A 17,463-nucleotide genomic window follows, 5' to 3' on the forward strand; every position below is an offset into this window, starting at 1 on the left:
TTTATAAAATATTTATCAAAGAATTGTTGCAAGCTAGAAAAAGAAATTAAAGAGTTAAAATTAATTCTGGCAAAATCTTGTCCATTAGAAGAATTTGATAAAATAAAATTGGAAAATGAGAATTTACAAAATGAAATAAAGAACTTGAAAAATCATGCTTGAATGTTAGAACTCAAAATTATAATAAACTAAGCTGACATCTTAGATTTCATAAGGGACAAATTAGAAACATTTCAAAGAAATATGTTCCTAAAATTTTTTTAATTAATCTAATAGGCTGGAACTTATATTGGGTTCCAAAGTCTTATCTAACTTGAATTTTTATTAGACTTAGCACTTTCAGCGAGAAAATTAAATATTTGAATTTCCTTAAGAGTCTTTGTTTAGAAAATGGTTGTTGCTCCAGTAATCAAGAAGGTCTAGTGTCTCGCCACAGATTGTAAGTCAATTAATGAAATAAAATATTTAATTGACTAACTAATAAAGTATTTAATTATAATAATACTTTAAATAGTTACTCAATTTGTTTGTAACTTAGAATTTTTTTTTGAACTTAAAGTTTTTTTTTACTTTTCCAAAATTAGTTTTTACAAAATTTTAAGAAACAATAGGAGCACATGGAAAAGGATAACGAGTGAAAATGAGTTGACATCGTGCATAAATATCGTTTAGATGAAGCATTCGTCAAGAAGTATCATCATCTGAGCTACTCGGAGGTGAGTGGTCAGATGGATGAGAATTAAAATTAAAGAATGGATCACCACTAGATGCTGAGTCTACAAGAATTTTTGGAGATGGAGCAGGACTCAAGATATCATCCCCGTGTACTTTCAACATGTTCTGATGAATCCATATGTGGGAATTCTAATATATTACTCGGTGATATTAAATAAGTGTCTTGATTATATGAAGGAGGATCTGAGGTAGTAACTGTAAATGGAAAAAGATATTCATCAAAAGTAATATGTCGAGAAATATATATCCGTCCGATCGAATTATGAAGATAACGATACCCATGATGTAAATTACTATAACTAAAAAAATATATGATAAAGAGCAAGACTTTAACTTGTGTTTAAAGTAAGATCGTAGCTAAGAATAAATTAGGACAACTCCCGATTAATCCTTTAATATTTATTACTGACTATAAAATATCATGATGCTAAAGGAAGAAATTTAAGAGAAGACCTCAACATCATCAGTTTATCGCAATGGATTTCTGCCGCGTCATCGAAGCATCGTAGTTAGATTTTCAAACCGGAACGCACTATGGCCGGAAAGTTTACTTTGCACGCAGGAACAGGATATTATCTGTAATACATAATGCAAAGTTAACATAATTTGGCATAAAAGAATTAACCATGCATATGAAGTTGCCAAGTGGAACATAAACTGATTGAGTAGGATGTCAAAAGACGACTGAAAACTAAAAATTAAAAAAGATCACTCGTTCTCTTTCCTATCTTCTTTCGGCCTCATTTCTACCTCTGCTTTCCTTTTTATCTCGTTCCTCCACTATCAAGTATCACCTCCCCATCCATAAGGGTAAACTCTTCTTTCGAGATGGTTTAACACTTAACACATAAAATATTATCATCATGATATATGTGATTTAAATCTCGATAAAATTGAGATAATTGTCTCTCTTATATATTAGTCACTATTCAAAAGATAGTAGTCATCCGTGATTTACTTCCTCCGTGTTGACCCCGAGATAAATTGACAGGAAGCGCTGGGACAAACATATTTATCTGTTATCATCACTAAGAATGGACGGCTATATACCCTGTTGTTGAAGAGCTTATAAATATTAATTCAAATTAATAAGTTTGAGAGTAGTGCACTTGGCTTATTAAGACTCAATATCAAGAATACATGACCAGTTTATTAATATACAAATAAAGTTTGATTAAAAGTTTATCTTAGGTTTTTTTTAATCAGTAGCTTTGTTATTTGTCATACTCAAACATTTATTGGTAAAAAATTAAAATAGCGTCCCTAATTATTTATATCCTCGAAAGGGCAATTCTTTTTCAAAAAATACTAAAAGAGCACTCTACTCTACTCATAACTGATACCCTAAATCACAAAGTGGTATTTCAGCTATCAAATTATTGTCGAGACATTCTTGTAATAATTTTTTAAAGGAAAATACTATTTTGACTACATATATAATTAAGAGCCCCTTTTGATTTTATGCCAAATTTATTTATATATTATAGAGATTTCCATTATCATGAATGGTTGAAAATCATAGAATAAGGAGAGAAGGTCACCTAGGTCATATTATTTTTAATTACGATTAGATTTTAATTATGATCTCTCTTTAGATTTATCATCCTCAACAAATTATAATTTGGGTCAGAATAGATGATCAAAGATCCCCTTCGCCGGAGGTACGCGTGAAACACCTTTGGAGCTACTTTTTCCACCATTTGCTTACCTGATTTGAGCGTCGGAGGGTCGCCGCCGGGAACCCCTTCCCGGCCCGACTTCTATGTAGGTTCGCCGGAGCTTCGTGCCTCCAGTCGAAGATCCACGTCAACAATCGGAGAGCGCCTCGTGCCCAGCGTCCGTTGAGTCAGCGTTCGGACAGGATCAAATTGGCGCCGTCTGTGGGAACGCTCCTGCATCCGAACGGAAGCAATGGACGAAGCTGGACGACCGCACACAGTGAGGCTCTCCACGAAGGAGCCCGACGCTCTAATCAAGGCAAGAGCAGCTAAGCTCGTGGAGCAACAGAGAGAGAATGCGCAAGCCGAGCGGCTGAGCAACATGTAACATCAGCATCAGGGGGCCGAGCGGAAGCACCGATTGCCACAGCTCCATTCCCCTCAAAAGCAGATACTTCATCTCCCGAATTCAGCTTATAGCAAGCCCCTCCTTCTGGAACCTCAAGAGCGGGAGTTTGATGTCAGGCGATGGATCGACCACATAGGAGGAAGCTGGGCGGACGAGCTGCCGAGCGGATGAAGATGGATTGGGACTTGGATCAACCATGAAGCGCAAAATTATCTCCAGCCTTTCCGGGGCAGGGTGAAAGGTGCGCCAATGTAATGTATGCTGTGTATTTTCCGTTTGGCTGTATAGCCGAAATGCAGGAAGCAAAATGTTAAAAAAATGCAATTGGCATTATCGGCCGAGCGGCCTATCTTCATAATATATAAGATCCGAGCCACCGACTCAATGGCGAAGACCCCATGCCGATCGGCAGGGAGTATGGTTACACGAGTCAAGCTCGATGCGCGAAGGCCCCGAGTCGTTAGGCCGGAGGTATAATATTCAAGCCAAGCGGTTGACGAGGAAGACCCCGAGCCGTTTGGCCGGGAGTATGTTATCCGAGCCAAGCGCTCGACGGAGAAGACCCCGAGCCGTTCGGCTGGGAGTACGTTATCCGAGCTGGGTGAAAGGTGCGCTAAATGTAAATTTATATACATTTCGGTCGCCTATGTCCTTGTAATGCAAGAAGCAAAATTATAAAGATGGCAAATATCTTCACCGACCGGCTGTGTTAAAAGTAGCCTTAAAGACCGTCGAGCTCCGACGTTAAATATCGAGAGACGAGCCGGCGTCTATAAACGTCCGAGCGAAAAACCGTCGAGCTCCGACGTTAAATATCGAGAGACAAGCCGGCGTCTATAAACGTCCGAGCGGAAGACCATCGAGCTCCGACGTTAAATATCGAGAGACAAGCCGGCGTCTATAAACGTCCGAGCGGAAGACCGTCGAGCTCCGACGTTAAATATCGAGAGACAAGCCGGCATCTATAAACGTCCGAGCGGAAGACCATCGAGCTCCGACGTTAAATATCGAGAGATGAGCCGGCATCTATAAACGTCCGAGCGGAAGACCGTCAAGCTCTGACGTTAAATATCGAGAGACGAGGCGGCGTCTATTAACGTCCGAGCGGAAGACCGTCGAGCTCCGACGTTAAATATCGAGAGACGAGCCGGCGTCTATAAACGTCCGAGTGGAAGACCGTCGAGCTCCGATGTTAAATATCGAGAAACGAGCCGGCGTCTATAAACGTCCGAGCGGGGAATGCCAATAAAAAGAATACAATTGCCCCAGAAACTCGCCCTCAATATCATTAAATCGTCTCTACGTTCCGCTCGATCCAGAGCCAAAAGGTACTTGCTCGGTACATAGCGAAGGACCTCTGCTATCAGAGCGGAAAATTAAGTAGGCAAAGTATTAAATATTTAGCCGAGCGGAAGGGCATCGCCAAGCACTTCGCAAAAATTCCTTTCGAATGCCAGAGGCATGATAATAGGCGAGCGGGCAACACACACATTAACTAGCAAAAGGACAAAGTGCAAAAGGATAAAGTACGCGAAAGGAAAACATTACATCAAAAATAAAACCTTAGGTCGGGCGGCCTAAGTACAAAAGGTTTCATATTTAGCCGAGTGGCCAAATTACAAAAGTTACTCGATATAATCGTAGAGGGTCTTGGGGATGTTATCTAGAAGCGCCACCTGATCGCCGACCGGAATATTAGTGGACTCCGGAAGAAGGCCCTTCGACTTCAGATAGGTCATGGTGGCAGTCATGGCCAAGTCGAAGGCTGTGTACATCCGCTCGCAGATTTTCTCCGAGAATTCGGGCGATCGGATGCGGCCCTGTCGTAGAGCGGCGACTCAACTCGGCTCGACATCCTGATATTCTTTGAAAGCCGCCTGGGAGCCAGTGAGGGCATCGTTCAGATTTTTAAGCTTTTCCGCGTCGGCCGAGCGGCCCGCCTTCTCTCGGTCGAGCTGCTCCATCAGCTCTTTCACCTTCAGCTCCAGGCCCCGAGCCTCCACGTTCTTTTTCTCCAGATCGGAGATGGCCATATTTTTTCGAGTCGTGGCCAGGGTTAATTTTGCGTCGAGCGACTTAACTTGTCGCTCGGACTCGGCCAAATGATGAGCCTGGTCGGCTGTTTTCTTCTGTTCGGCCGCCAGCATATCTTGAGCCTTCTTCAACTCCTTCTGCAGCTCGGAGTAAGACGGTCCTTGAGGGTTGGACGGACCAACCGCTGCCTTCAGTTGTCGCAGCTCTTCATCCACCAAGGCCAAGCGGTTGGAAACCGCGATTTCCTCTACCCATCTCTGGCAAAAGAAAATTAGGGTTGTTAGCGGCCGATCGGAAGGAATGCATACAAAGTTTCGGATAAAACGGACTTACCCCCGTGGCCTGCTGCATATGACTGTTAGCCAAGTTCCCGATGGGGATCAGGGCAACGCGCGCCCGAGCGTCAGCCCACATTTCGGCGAGAGGTCCCTTCAGGGTGATGGTGTGCTCGGGCGCAGTCGGTTGGTCGGCCTCCGGTAGTAGCTCTTCAGTCGGGAGATGAAGGGTGACTCGAATCGTGCGGCCATGGCCTGGGGTCGTCCGACCGGCAGTCGCAAGGGGATCAGAAGCCGGCGCAGAAAACTGGGAATGAATGGTTGAGCGCCAGACTGATTGACGAGTGGGCGGAAGAGCGCTAACCGGAGTAGCCTCAATGGGAGCAGCCGGCTCGTCCCATTCAGAGGGCGTCCGGTTGGACGAAATGGTTTCGGCCTCTGGCGCCTTGCCCCAAGCAGTAGCAGTGACCCGCTCGGATGGCTGGACCGCTGAGGTAGCCGAACTCAGCGGAGTCTCCACTCCGCGCCTCTTTTGTAGAGGCTGCTCCTCCTCCCGAGCGGAACCTTCCTCATGGGCAGTTGGTTCCCTAAGAGGGGTGGCTCCACTGGCCACGTGTTGTTGAGAAGCTTGAGCGGCCGACTCAGCTTGAGTCCCGCTCTCTCCTTCGTGGGAGCCGACCGGCTGGATACCCAGCGCTTCCATCTCTCGAGCCGCCGCGGCTTCTAGCGCTGCCGCCTTTCTCTTCAAAACGCCGGCCATCACCGAATCCATGACGATATCCGCTGCAAGGGAAAGAAAAGAAATCAGTTAGCGATTAAAGCAAATGCCCAAGCAAAGTTCTTACCGAAGTCGGTCGGAAGAGAAGTCCGTATGGGACTCAGGCCGAAGATGTACATCACTCCTTCATGAAGAAGCTTGTTGATGTCAAGTCGCAGACCGGCTAGTATATTTGCAGCGTGGAGATAGTCCGGTCGAGTCTTGAATTTCTTCAGCTCGGGAGTGGGGGGTAAGCTGACCTGCCACTGGGTCGGGAAGTTGGCCCGATTGGGCATACGGATGTAGAAAAAATAATCCTTCCAATGTTTATTGGAAGTAGGTAGCTTGTTGAAGAAGACTAGGCCGGGTCGAGCTTGGAACATAAAGGTGCCCGGTTCGGCTTGCTTAGGGTAATAAAAATAAAAAAAGACCTCCGGTTGGAGGGGGATGTTGTGAATCTTAAACAAAACAACAACACCGCAAAGGAGACGAAAAGTGTTAGGTACTAGACTGTCGAGCGGCACACCGAAATAATTACAAACATCTAGTATGAAAGGATGTACAGGGAACCGCAGACCGGCGGTAAATTGGTCGCGGAAGACACAGAAGGCTCCGCGCGGCGGCCTGTGCGGCCGAGCGCCAGGACCGGCCAAAAGAATTTCAAAGTCTTCGGGGATTTCGAAATTATCTGTCAGAATATCAAAATCACACTGGTCAAATCGGGACTGCATGGTGGTATACCATGGGCCGAGCGACTGGTCTTCGGGATTGGAAGAGCTAGCCATGGGCCGATCGGAAGGAATCAAAAGGCACAAAGGCAGGAGAAAAACGACAGCAAACGAAAGGAGGTTTCAAGGATCGAAACTGAGAAAGAAATGCGGAGGAAACACCGGAAAGGAGGAAGGAAAGATGTAAAACCTTACAGCGGGGAAAGGGATCAAGGAAAAGACACCGGAGAGCGTCGGAGAGCAGAAGCAGGATCGCCGGAGCTCCAAAGCGCAGGGGGCAGTGGTTGAAATCGCAGAGGCAAGTGAGGGAGAGAAGGAAGCGAAGAATTTATAGGGTGGAGGTCGGGCGGCCTCCACCGTTGGATCCAGGTCACGGGAATCAAAGCATGCATCGAGCCGTCCATTTCGAATCGCTTCAATCACCTCAAAACATCATGCCACTGCCGCCGTACGCCGATGGCAGTGCTCCACGTGGCATTCAATCATTCGGAGCATTTAATGAAAGCATGCTCAACCTTAATGTCGAAGATTGGCGCAGAACACGAGGAGATCCGGTGAATGCCATTGTTGATTCGCTTAAGGCTACCTCTATGGTTAGCCGAGCGGAGGATACTAGCACGGAGGAGCCGCTCGGCCAGTTCGTAGTCCAGTCAGTCGGACTATTCGTCTCCTTCGACTAGACTTGAAGGGGAGGCAAGTGATCCGGTAGTAAGAACAGGGGACCCCGCCCTGTGGAGTCAATGCCACGTGGAAGTCAAAGTGGCAGTCGTCCATCCGGAGAGGGCCGAGTCCGATCGGACGGCCGGCCGACCGTTCGGTGGAATCGAACGTCCGGAGAGGGATGGGTCCTATCGACTGGCCGACCGGACGATGTTCGGCTGATGGCTAAAGGCGCCCTGTTGGGAGTCAGGGTTCCGGCGCTCAGTGGACCAGAGCGGAAGGCCGAGTGGACGACACGCTCGGCCAAAGCCACCAGGTAACATACTGCTAACAGTCTCCGCAAAGCACATGATCGAGAATCGCCCCCAAGTAAACAACCATATATGTCCGGCCGGATGTCGCTGAAGTTGGCCGGACGGACGACATATCTGGAGTGAAGGGGAAAAGGACAAGGGACACCCCCTTTTTCTGATAGCAAGTATGTTTCACGTGTAGACCATACTTCAAATCTTATGACAGGGGGTTCCGCTGTCCCATCAGGGACATGCTTGGACTGTAGCGGTATGACATCATGTAAGCTTTCTGACAGATACATACCGAGGCATGGGCTGCGGACACACATGCGCCTGGGTGGATGTGCAGGAGCTCTTTCACCGCTCTATATAAAGAGCCTCATACTTCGCCGGACGTACGCGTGAAACACCTTTAGAGCTACTTTTTCCACCATTTGCTTACCTGATTTGAGCGTCGGAGGGTCGCCGCCGGGAACCCCTTCCCGGCCCGACTTCTGTGTAGTTTCGCCGGAGCTTCGTGCCTCCAGTCGAAGATCCACGTCAGTAATCAGAGAGCGCCTCGTGCCCAGCGTCCGTTGAGTCAGCGTTCGGACAGAATTAAATTTATATAAGAAATAAATTTTGATAGTTTAAATAATTTATAGATTATATTTAAAAGTTTATTTGCTTGTGCATGTGACCTTTGACATATTCTAATTTACTCGTGAATAAATAAAATGCTTTAAAATTTTATATATTAAGAATTATTCTAAAAGTTTAGTTGGAGATATGGAATATGATATTTTAGCAATCAAACTAAAGAAAAATAAAAAAAATAAAGGGTGTGGAAATTTTAATTTTAAAATATTAAAAAATTATTCCATTTTATTTTTCATCTTAAAAATAGTTTTATTAATATTGTTGTAATTTTTTTATTAGAAATGTTCTAATAATATTTAGTTAGTTTTATCAAATTAAAATAATTTTTATTAATATTTGAATAATTTTAATTAATATAGAAGTACTCAAATAAGGATATTTTAAGAATAAAAAAGGAAACTATATTTTTGGAAAATACTTTTCGATGAAAATAAAGAGGTTTCTTTTTTTATTTATTTTTTCCCAAAAGCTTCCCTCTGTTTTTGTCATATAACCCCTCGTATTTTACGTATTTCTGTTAGAAGTGCCGAATTTGGTCGAAAGTTTCCGACTAAGAAGGGCGCGGTTCGGTCCGCCTTCTGACGCCGCCCTTTCTCCATCGTTCCCCTCTTTTTCTCGCTTTCCAAATCCGTTGACGCCTCCAACGGAAGCCCAAAATCGAGAGCAATGGTGGATTTGAGGCTCACGAGGGGCTTCATATTCTTCGAATTGGAACCGTAGCAATCGTATTTTCGATCCCGAAGGTGATCTTGTGGTCATGCCTAGCGGTACGCTTTTTTTCTTCCCTTTTCCGCCCTATCTTGTTCTGAGAAAATAAAATCGATGATTCATCTGAAGAAAAATTCTTGATGGCTTTTATGCGTTCCTGATCTTTTTGGATATACCGTTGCATCTGTTCATGTTTCGGGCTCTTTTTTTACTTCGGAAAGAGGTTGATTTGCTTTCAACGTATATTTGATTTGATTGGACGAAATCGATAGTTTTTAACATTTTTTATATGCATTTCAACATTTCATTCTATTTCTAACGATTTTGTGAGACAAATTTATGTTTTTTTCCTCATATGCAGGCTACATTTTGGATATACCGTTGCATCTGTTCATCTGAAGAAAATTCTTGATGGCTTTTTTTGCGTTCCTGATCTTTTTGGATATACCGTTGCATCTGTTCATGTTTCGAGCTTTTTTTTTTTTTTTTTTTTTTTTTTTTACTTTGGAAAGAGGTTGATTTGCTTTCAGCGGCTTATCTTTGGTTTGATTGGACGAAATCGATAGTTTTTAATATTTGTTTTATATGCATTTGAACATTTCATTCTATTTCTAACAATTTTGTGAGACAAATTTGTGTTTTTTCCCCTCATATGCAGGCTACATTTTACCAGCGTTGGGGTTCTTTACATCATCTAGGTGACATTGGAATTTATTGCGGAATATATGGAATGGATCTGTAGGTCTCTTTTGTGGGATGCATTCATTGACTGCGGAGGAACTCGAAACCCACCCATCAGATAACAGGAGGAGCAGGTGATTGCAGAGCTCACTGAATAAAAAGACAGTAAATAGGAAAAGGGGGAGAAAAGGGATGGGAGAAGATCTTCTAACTGCTTTATCCATTGAGAACCATCAACCCTCCACTCTTTTGTCAATGGACCCATCTGGTGGTCTGGTGCCCTCTTTCTCCTATGATGATTCTGATCGTGAGCTCTTGATCGAACGCCATCATAATGTGCTCTTGATCCAACACAATCAGAATGTATTTTCCGGTGCTCCTGACATTAATCTTCCACTTTATGCTGAGAGATCTCCTTCCCAACAATCATGGAACTCAGACCCTAGTGACATCTTTGACGTTGGCCTTGGGTCGCAGATTTTTGATGTAGAAACAACGATCCATGTACCCAAGGGCACAACCACCCGCAAGTGCACCAAGCGAGAGGACAGTATCTGGGGTGCTTGGTTTTTCTTTAGCTTCTATTTCAAGCCCATGCTTTCAGAGAAATCCAAGGGGAAGGTCACATTGGATGCCAAGGGAGTAAATGGCTTTGATAAGTCTGATGTTTGCCATGATGTATTCTTGGTCCAGCATGACATGGAGAACATGTACATGTGGGCATTCAAAGAGAGGCCGGAGAATGCACTCGGGAAGATGCAACTGCGGAGTTATATGAATGGGCATTCCCGTCTTGGTGAACCTCAGTTCCCATTTAGTGTCGATAGGGGTTTTGTTCGATCACATAGGATGCAGCGTAAGCATTACAGGGGACTGTCAAACCCTCAATGTGTCCATGGAGTTGAGGTTGTATCTTCGCCCAATTTGATGGTTGTATGCGACGTGGACAGAAAGAAGTGGATGGAACTCACGGGCAAAGAATTTAATTTCTCGATCCCGCCCGAGGCCAGTGACTTTGAGGAATGGAGGAACTTGCAGACCAATGAATTTAAGCTCGAGAGACCTCTTTCTCTACCAAAGAGCTCTCCGCATCCCTATCCCAAGAAGTTGCCGAATGGCTCAAATTTGAATTTGTCTTCACAGATCAATCATTCTGATGGTGATGTGGTAGACCTTTCGCCTATTTGCCGCAAGCGTAAGAACGATTTTTTTGCCTGTGGAATGGAGGAGGATGCATGTTTTCCTTCAAACTCACATGCTGAGAAAGGCCGGGATATGAACATGCAACAGATTGCACCATCATGGCCGAATGAATTTACTGGTGTGATGAGGCGTGCGCACGGCCCTGTGACTGCCGCAAAGACGATATATGAAGATGATGAGGGATATTTGATAATGGTGAGTTTGTCATTTGCCGATCAACATAGTGTGAAGCTTTCTTGGAGGAACCATCTCATGCACGGTATACTGAAGATAATATGTGTCAGCACAGCCCGGATGCCATTTATAAAAAGGCTTGACAGGACCTTCAAACTGACTGACCCCTCCCCTGAGCATTGCCCTCCAGGGGAATTTGTAAGGGAAATAACATTGCCCACGCGAATTCCTGAAGATGCAAAGCTGGAAGCATGCTATGACGAGGCTAGTGCTTTGCTCGAGATTATGGTTCCAAAGCACCCTGTTGGACCCGAAGAGCATGAAGTTCGAGTTTGCATTCGCCCTCATCACCTTGGACCTAGTGATATTATATTGACTTGAACAGGTAGTAGCCATAGGCGTTTGATTCTCGCAGATTTCCTTTATTCGTAATTTCTGTAGCGACAAAAGGAAATCTGTAAAATTACACTTCTTCATCCAAGTTGTCAAGTTAATAGTTGTAGATCAGAGTGGAAACTCACTCAAATTTGTAACTAAGATTATGCTATTCATAGTTTCAGTCTTTGAGTTTCTTTTTTGCTCAGAATGAAATAGTTATTATAGAGATCTGATGCGTTCGGATCCGGATCTCATCTGGTTTCGACCCGACAATCCTCTTCCTCCTCGTCTTTCTTTGTCCCGTAACCAGCCAGTTCCGTGTCACGATTGAGTTTTGGGTCTGTGAAGCCGTGAAGCGTGGTCATGGCTCGCCCTTTGACGCTCTATCTACTCGCCTACAATTCCCTCCAATCCCTCGGATGGTCCTCTCGCCTTCTCCATTCTTCTTCCCTCTTCTCCGCCCAGATCTAGCAATCTCACATCGCACTTCTCTCGCAGGGCGCTCGCCCTCGCCCGGGTCCTCGGCAGCTTCGTCTCGGATAAGACCATTCATGGAGCATATGTGTCCGCCGGAGACCTTCTATGTGAGATATTGTTGCGTTTCTCGCTTCGTTTGGTTGTTTTGATTCGCTAACATCATCGCTTTTTCTTCTTCCATTAATTGGGGCGTTCTTGGCAGGTTTCTTGCAGACGATCGCCTTCGTCGAAGTCCTTCATGCCGCTTTCGGCGAGTTCATTTGTTATCTTGCATTATTCTTTCTCTTAAATGTGTGAACTTTTTGCTCTTGGGTTGATCAGGCTTGGTTCCCAGTGGGGCTATGCTTGCGCTGATGCAATGGGGAGGGAGGACCCATTTCTTGTTGGCCATTATTCGCCAAATTCCGGAGGCAGTATTCTAATTTGCTCAAGCTTCAATTGCTGACATGAAGCATTTTTATTGAGACATTGAAGTATGCAAGGGAAGTTCAGGCTTGTATATGTTTTGCTGCAGGTTCAGCATCTCCCATCAGTTTTCATAACCTTTCTAGCGTGGAGCATGTCTGAGGTGATCATAGTGATCTATCATGTTGACCTCGAGTTTTTATGTTTTTTGTTGATATGACAAGGTTATTTTCATCGGCAGTTTAGAAATTAGTTTTTGTGAAGTAGAAGCATTTTTGTTTGATATGCTTGAGTTCCATTGCCGTCCTTCACTTATTTTCAGGCAATAAGATACCCGCATTATGCTTTGAGTTGCATTGGAATTTCTTTGTCATGGCTAACCTACCTCAGGTTTGTTTTCTGCTTGATACTTCTTTTAATTTTTTTTTTAAATTCGTGTGTGAGCTAAAATCCATATCTCAAAAATGATTTTTGTATATATATTCTTGTATAAGCAAAGGATCCTAACTTTGCCTTTTTTTTACATTAGCTTTACCTAATGTAGGATTAGTCCCGTTTTCTAATAATCATTGTATACTGGATTCTCAAGTTAAATATAACAATGGGATTGATCATATTATCCTAATGCTTTTTCCCAAACTCTCATAAACTGGTTCAAACATGATTTCTTGAACAACTTCTGTTAATTGTTCCATGAAATTATCCATAGTATTATGATTCCAAAGGATAACTGCTTTAGAATTCTAAAGTGGGATATCAACAATGGACGTCAGTTTCTCAACTGCCAAGAGAGTTGAATTGAAATTAAAAAAAAATGTCTGAGTGAAGCAAGCTATGATTATTTGTCAAGAATAGAGAAGGCAAAGCTAATATGTATATTACGCACCAACTATGCCTAGGATTGAGTGAATGTCCCTGGTACTTCAATTATTGTAGTGAATAGTGAAGATATCAATTCTAACCATCCATATACAACCGTGTGATCAGTTATTAAATTCACCAATTTTATATTAGTAAGTTCATTATGTGATTACGTATGAGCAGACAATTTGAATGATCCAAATTGCAAATAGGAAAATCTTCTTAGCAAAGAGAAGAAATCTTCTAAGCAGTGACTGTATATGGTGTGAACTCAAAAAGTGATGTAAGTTTTCTAACCTACATTTAGTCTGAGAAATGTAAGGACTGGAAATTGCCATTGTAGAGATTGCATTGCCTTTTTATTGGAGTTCCATATGAACAACTAAAAAACGTATGCAAAGACCTGCTTCATATGGTAGATATATTTATGGAAGGCGTCAGACCAGTGTACTTTCTGTTTTCAGCATGTCTTTTGACAACCGTACACTTAATTTGATTTGCAAACTATATTAATCGATAACCTTTTTGTGAAGTACGAGGCATTTAGGTGTGGTTTGGAATTCTTGCATCTCATGGCTTCTGTATTCGTAATCAATGAAACTACATAATGCAACAATTAGACTCCACATACCAATAAGTTTTTATACATAAACATTTTGCATGATCACACGATTCAGAAAAGTTGCCAAGTGAAAAAAAGGTGTGTTCAGATCGTGTGATGATATTTTTCATTTTTTTAGAACCGAGCATCTTGCTCGATTCCAGTTAGAGAATAGTTTGGAAATCAGAACCTTAGCCTCTTGAAGTGCTTGTGCATCTAGCAACACTTGTTGGATGCCAATTGTCACTACCTGATTCGGGACAACTTGCTTGACCGACATATAGGTTTGAATCATCTGACCATTGTTTAAACTCTAGTTCTCAATCAATAAACCAATACATTAGGCCCATCATCTAGCTTCTAGACGTGAGTGTAAAAAACTGTAAAAAATCATGGTTACTTAAAGCAGCTTTTTTTTTGCTGGTTATCTCAGGTACACTGCTTTTATCGTTCTGTACCCCGTTGGACTTGCTCCCGGTGAAAGTAAGAATGAGAAGTACATTATCCATACTGATTCAGATCAAAGAATACAGTCTTTCTTCTGATACTCTTGTCCGTTACAGTGTGGCTTATGTACCAAGCACTACCATTTATCAAGGAGAGAAACCTTTATGCTAAATTCTTTAGCAAGCTCGCCATCAGCTACTACTATTTTGTTCTGGTACACGTAACTTTGTGTGCTCTTACTTCATAAATTGCTCCTGATTACGAGACTTTGACAATGGTTTATTAACCTGTGGCAGGTTGTGTTAATCTTCTATCCATTTTTATGGTTGAAGCTGTATCTGCACTTGCTTAAGAAAAGGCGTTCCAAGCTGGGGAAGCATCGTAAAATGAAGAAAGTTTAAACCGAGAAAAAATGGTTAAATTATGGGAAAATTTGCATGCAGTTGGCAAACACAACTTTGCATGCATTTTCCATTGGAAAAAATCTTTCTTTTCACTCCCTAGTCTAATATACTTACCTAATTGTCCCTGATATTTGAAGTATAAAAAGTTTAAAAATGAGTATAAATCTTCTTAAATTCAGCACATTAAATTAGAATTTAGTATATTTTCTATCAAATTGAGTATGATTTTTTTTCACCTCAATTGGATGGAAAATATACTAGATTTTCTTTAAATGGTACTTAATTAGATGTAAAATATATTAGATTTTCTTTAAATGATACTCAATTGGATGAAAAATATACTAAATTTTTTTTAAATGACACTGAATTTAGGAGGAATTATATTAAATAGGAAAAAAATTATACTCAATTTAATAGAAAATATACTCGATTCTAGTTTAAAATGCTGAATTTAATAGGAATTATATTCATTTTTAGACTATTTATACCTAAAATATATGAAGGATAATTTTAATTTAAAATATATTCAAATATATTAGATTTTCTTTCAATAATATTCAATTGGATAGAAAATATACTAGATTTTCTTTAAATTATATTTATTTTTGGACCTTTTGTATCAAAAAAAATTTGAGGGACAATTAGGTCACAATATTTGCATGAAGGAGTTGAAGCAATATTTGCATGAGGGAGTTGAAGCAAATAAAACTTTGCATGTAGGGAGTGAAAATAAAATTTTTTATGAGTGAGAATTGCATGTAAAATTCAAGTTCTGATTAGGGGTTTTCCTCTACTTTACTTTTAAATTATCTGTTCCAAATATTCATGGCATACTCTATATTTCTATTAAACTCAGCGTGCTATCTAAATGGGCCGAATGGGCCGGCCCGTGTCTGGCCCGATCGTCGTCATTTTGCCACGTATAGCAAAAAGGTTAATAAATAATAGGAAGTGTTTTGATGCTTTTCTAGGCAATTTTAAAAGTTTAAAGGAGTTGTAATGAAATTTTCTCTATTCCTCCTCGCACAGAGAGCTCACGCCAAGCTCCTCAAAGCCGGCGTCCCGTCGCCAGAATCCAATCTCGCCCACGAGTACTGTGACTGCTCCGCCTTTCACTGTGCCCGCAAGCTGTTCGACGAAACGCCCCACTGGGACGTTGTCTCGGCGACGTCCCTTTTGGGCGCATTCGCCCGCCGGGGCCGCCACCGCGATGCCATTTTGCTCCTCCCCGGCGTTCTTTCTCTCGGCATCAGGCCCAACGAATTCACCTTCGGCACGGCGCTGCGCTCCTCCACCGCCCTTGGCGATCTCGACCTCGGCAAGCAGCTCCATGCATCTGCGGTAAAGTTAGCTCTCCGTTCTAATGTATTCGTCGGCAGCTCCCTCGTCGACCTCTACGTCAAATTGGCTATGATTCAAGAAGCGCAGATCGCGCACGAAGACATCCAGGAACCAAATGTCGTCTCGTACACTGCACTCTTGAGCGGGTACCTTAAGAATGACAGGTTCCATGACGCAATGCGGCTGTTCGAGGAAATGCCTGAGAGAAATATTGTCGCATGGAACGCAGTGATCGGAGGCTGTAGTCAAGTTGGCCTCAATGAGGAAGCGGTCAATCTATTCCTGACCATGTTGCGGGAAGGTTTCAGGCCTAACCAGTCCACCTACCCCTGTCTTCTTACTGCAGCAGCAAACATGGGAGCGCTGGGGATGGGCAGAAGCTTTCATGCTTCCTCTATCAAATACTTGGGCCAGCTTGATGTTTTTGTGTCAAATTCATTGATTAGCTTCTATTCCAAATGTGGGTGTTTGGAAGACAGTGTTTCAGCATTTGAGAGCCATGAGGAGAGAAATCAAGTTTCTTGGAATGCTATGATTTGCGGGTTCGGGCAAAATGGAAGAGGCAAGGAAGCCGTAGAATTCTACGATAGAATGCGGCGATCAGGGTTAAAGCCGAACGGTATCACTCTTCTTGGCTTGTTGTTTGGTTGCAGCCATGCAGGCTTAGTGGAAGAAGGATATGGTTGCTTCAATTCTGTGAAATCTGAGCAGCCAGAGATACTGACAATGGAGCATTATGCTTGTGTGGTGGATTTGCTAGCTCGGTCTGGAAGATTTGAGGAAGCAGAGAGGTTCCTCGAGGAACTGCCTTTTGAGCCAGGAATCGGGTTTTGGAAGGCCTTGCTCGGGGGGACTCATTTGCATCCAAACACAGAGGCGGTGGAGTCGATTGCGAGCCGGATTCTCGCACTGAATCCGAAGGATATATCATCCTACGTTTTGCTATCCAATCTCTACTCAGCTGCAGGGAATTGGAAGAGAGTGTCAATGATCAGGAGAGAGATGAAGGAGAAAGGAATGAAGAGGATTCCTGGTTGTAGCTGGATTGAGATCAGGGACCAGGTTCATGTGTTCTTTACTGGAGACAGGAAGCATGCAAAGACTGATGAGATTTATATGGTTTTAGCTACATTCTTGGACAATGAAGAACAATACCAGACACGTATTTGGATTTAAACTTGAAGCTCAATTGTGTGCTGCAGATAACAGATATACTGTGAGTCCAGGGTTGCCTGAAGCTGATTCAAAACTCTAAAAAAAATTTAAATTATTTTGGTGCAGTTTTGAAGGAGATTTCGGCTAGATTTCGAGATGGCTATAGAATTTTGCACCGTATTCTGCTATTGAAAGCAAACCACAGGTGGATATCGAGATATATATCTCCATGGCCTTGTCCAGGAGCCTAAGGAAGATCTTGAGGTGGATTTTGAGGTTGTGTAATATTTATTATGCTCCTTATAGAGAGAGATTTTCTTCTCAAGCTTTTCATATTTAAATGCTGTAAGTGAATTTTCTTTTAATTATTTCTCAATCCACGTGGAGAGAAGAGTTCATGATAGATTAAGAGGCTTTTATGCAAGGTGTGTATATTGATT

General features: G+C 42.7%; 2 protein-coding genes across 4 annotated transcripts; both read left to right on the plus strand.

Moving 5' to 3' along the window:
• The first annotated feature begins 8,721 nt into the window (after nucleotides 1–8,721).
• LOC121995636 lies at nucleotides 8,722–11,524 on the plus strand. The gene is made up of 2 exons (XM_042549375.1): nucleotides 8,722–8,955; nucleotides 9,555–11,524. The coding sequence occupies exon 2, from the start codon at nucleotides 9,770–9,772 to the stop codon at nucleotides 11,333–11,335; it is 1,566 nt and encodes a 521-aa protein (XP_042405309.1). The 5' UTR covers nucleotides 8,722–8,955; nucleotides 9,555–9,769; the 3' UTR covers nucleotides 11,336–11,524.
• Nucleotides 11,525–11,611: 87 nt separating this feature from the next.
• LOC121995634 (pentatricopeptide repeat-containing protein At5g42450, mitochondrial-like) lies at nucleotides 11,612–17,426 on the plus strand. 3 transcript variants are annotated; one of them, XM_042549374.1, is made up of 10 exons: nucleotides 11,612–11,754; nucleotides 11,831–11,916; nucleotides 12,012–12,059; nucleotides 12,131–12,219; nucleotides 12,324–12,377; nucleotides 12,537–12,604; nucleotides 14,110–14,159; nucleotides 14,240–14,337; nucleotides 14,420–14,538; nucleotides 15,557–15,695. In XM_042549374.1, the coding sequence occupies exons 1-9, from the start codon at nucleotides 11,696–11,698 to the stop codon at nucleotides 14,522–14,524; spliced, it is 657 nt and encodes a 218-aa protein (XP_042405308.1). In that variant the 5' UTR covers nucleotides 11,612–11,695; the 3' UTR covers nucleotides 14,525–14,538; nucleotides 15,557–15,695. The 3 variants fall into 3 exon arrangements, with proteins under 3 accessions (XP_042405308.1, XP_042405307.1, XP_042405306.1); XM_042549373.1 differs by lacking the exons at nucleotides 11,612–11,754; nucleotides 11,831–11,916; nucleotides 12,012–12,059; ... (3 more) ...; nucleotides 14,110–14,159; nucleotides 14,240–14,337 and having other exon boundaries at nucleotides 14,445–14,538; nucleotides 15,557–17,426; XM_042549372.1 differs by lacking the exons at nucleotides 11,612–11,754; nucleotides 11,831–11,916; nucleotides 12,012–12,059; ... (4 more) ...; nucleotides 14,240–14,337; nucleotides 14,420–14,538 and adding an exon at nucleotides 15,154–15,460 and having other exon boundaries at nucleotides 15,557–17,426.
• The last annotated feature ends 37 nt before the right edge of the window (nucleotides 17,427–17,463 follow it).

The sequence above is a fragment of the Zingiber officinale genome, chromosome 6A, assembly GCF_018446385.1.
Source record: "Zingiber officinale cultivar Zhangliang chromosome 6A, Zo_v1.1, whole genome shotgun sequence".
NCBI lineage: Eukaryota > Viridiplantae > Streptophyta > Magnoliopsida > Zingiberales > Zingiberaceae > Zingiber > Zingiber officinale.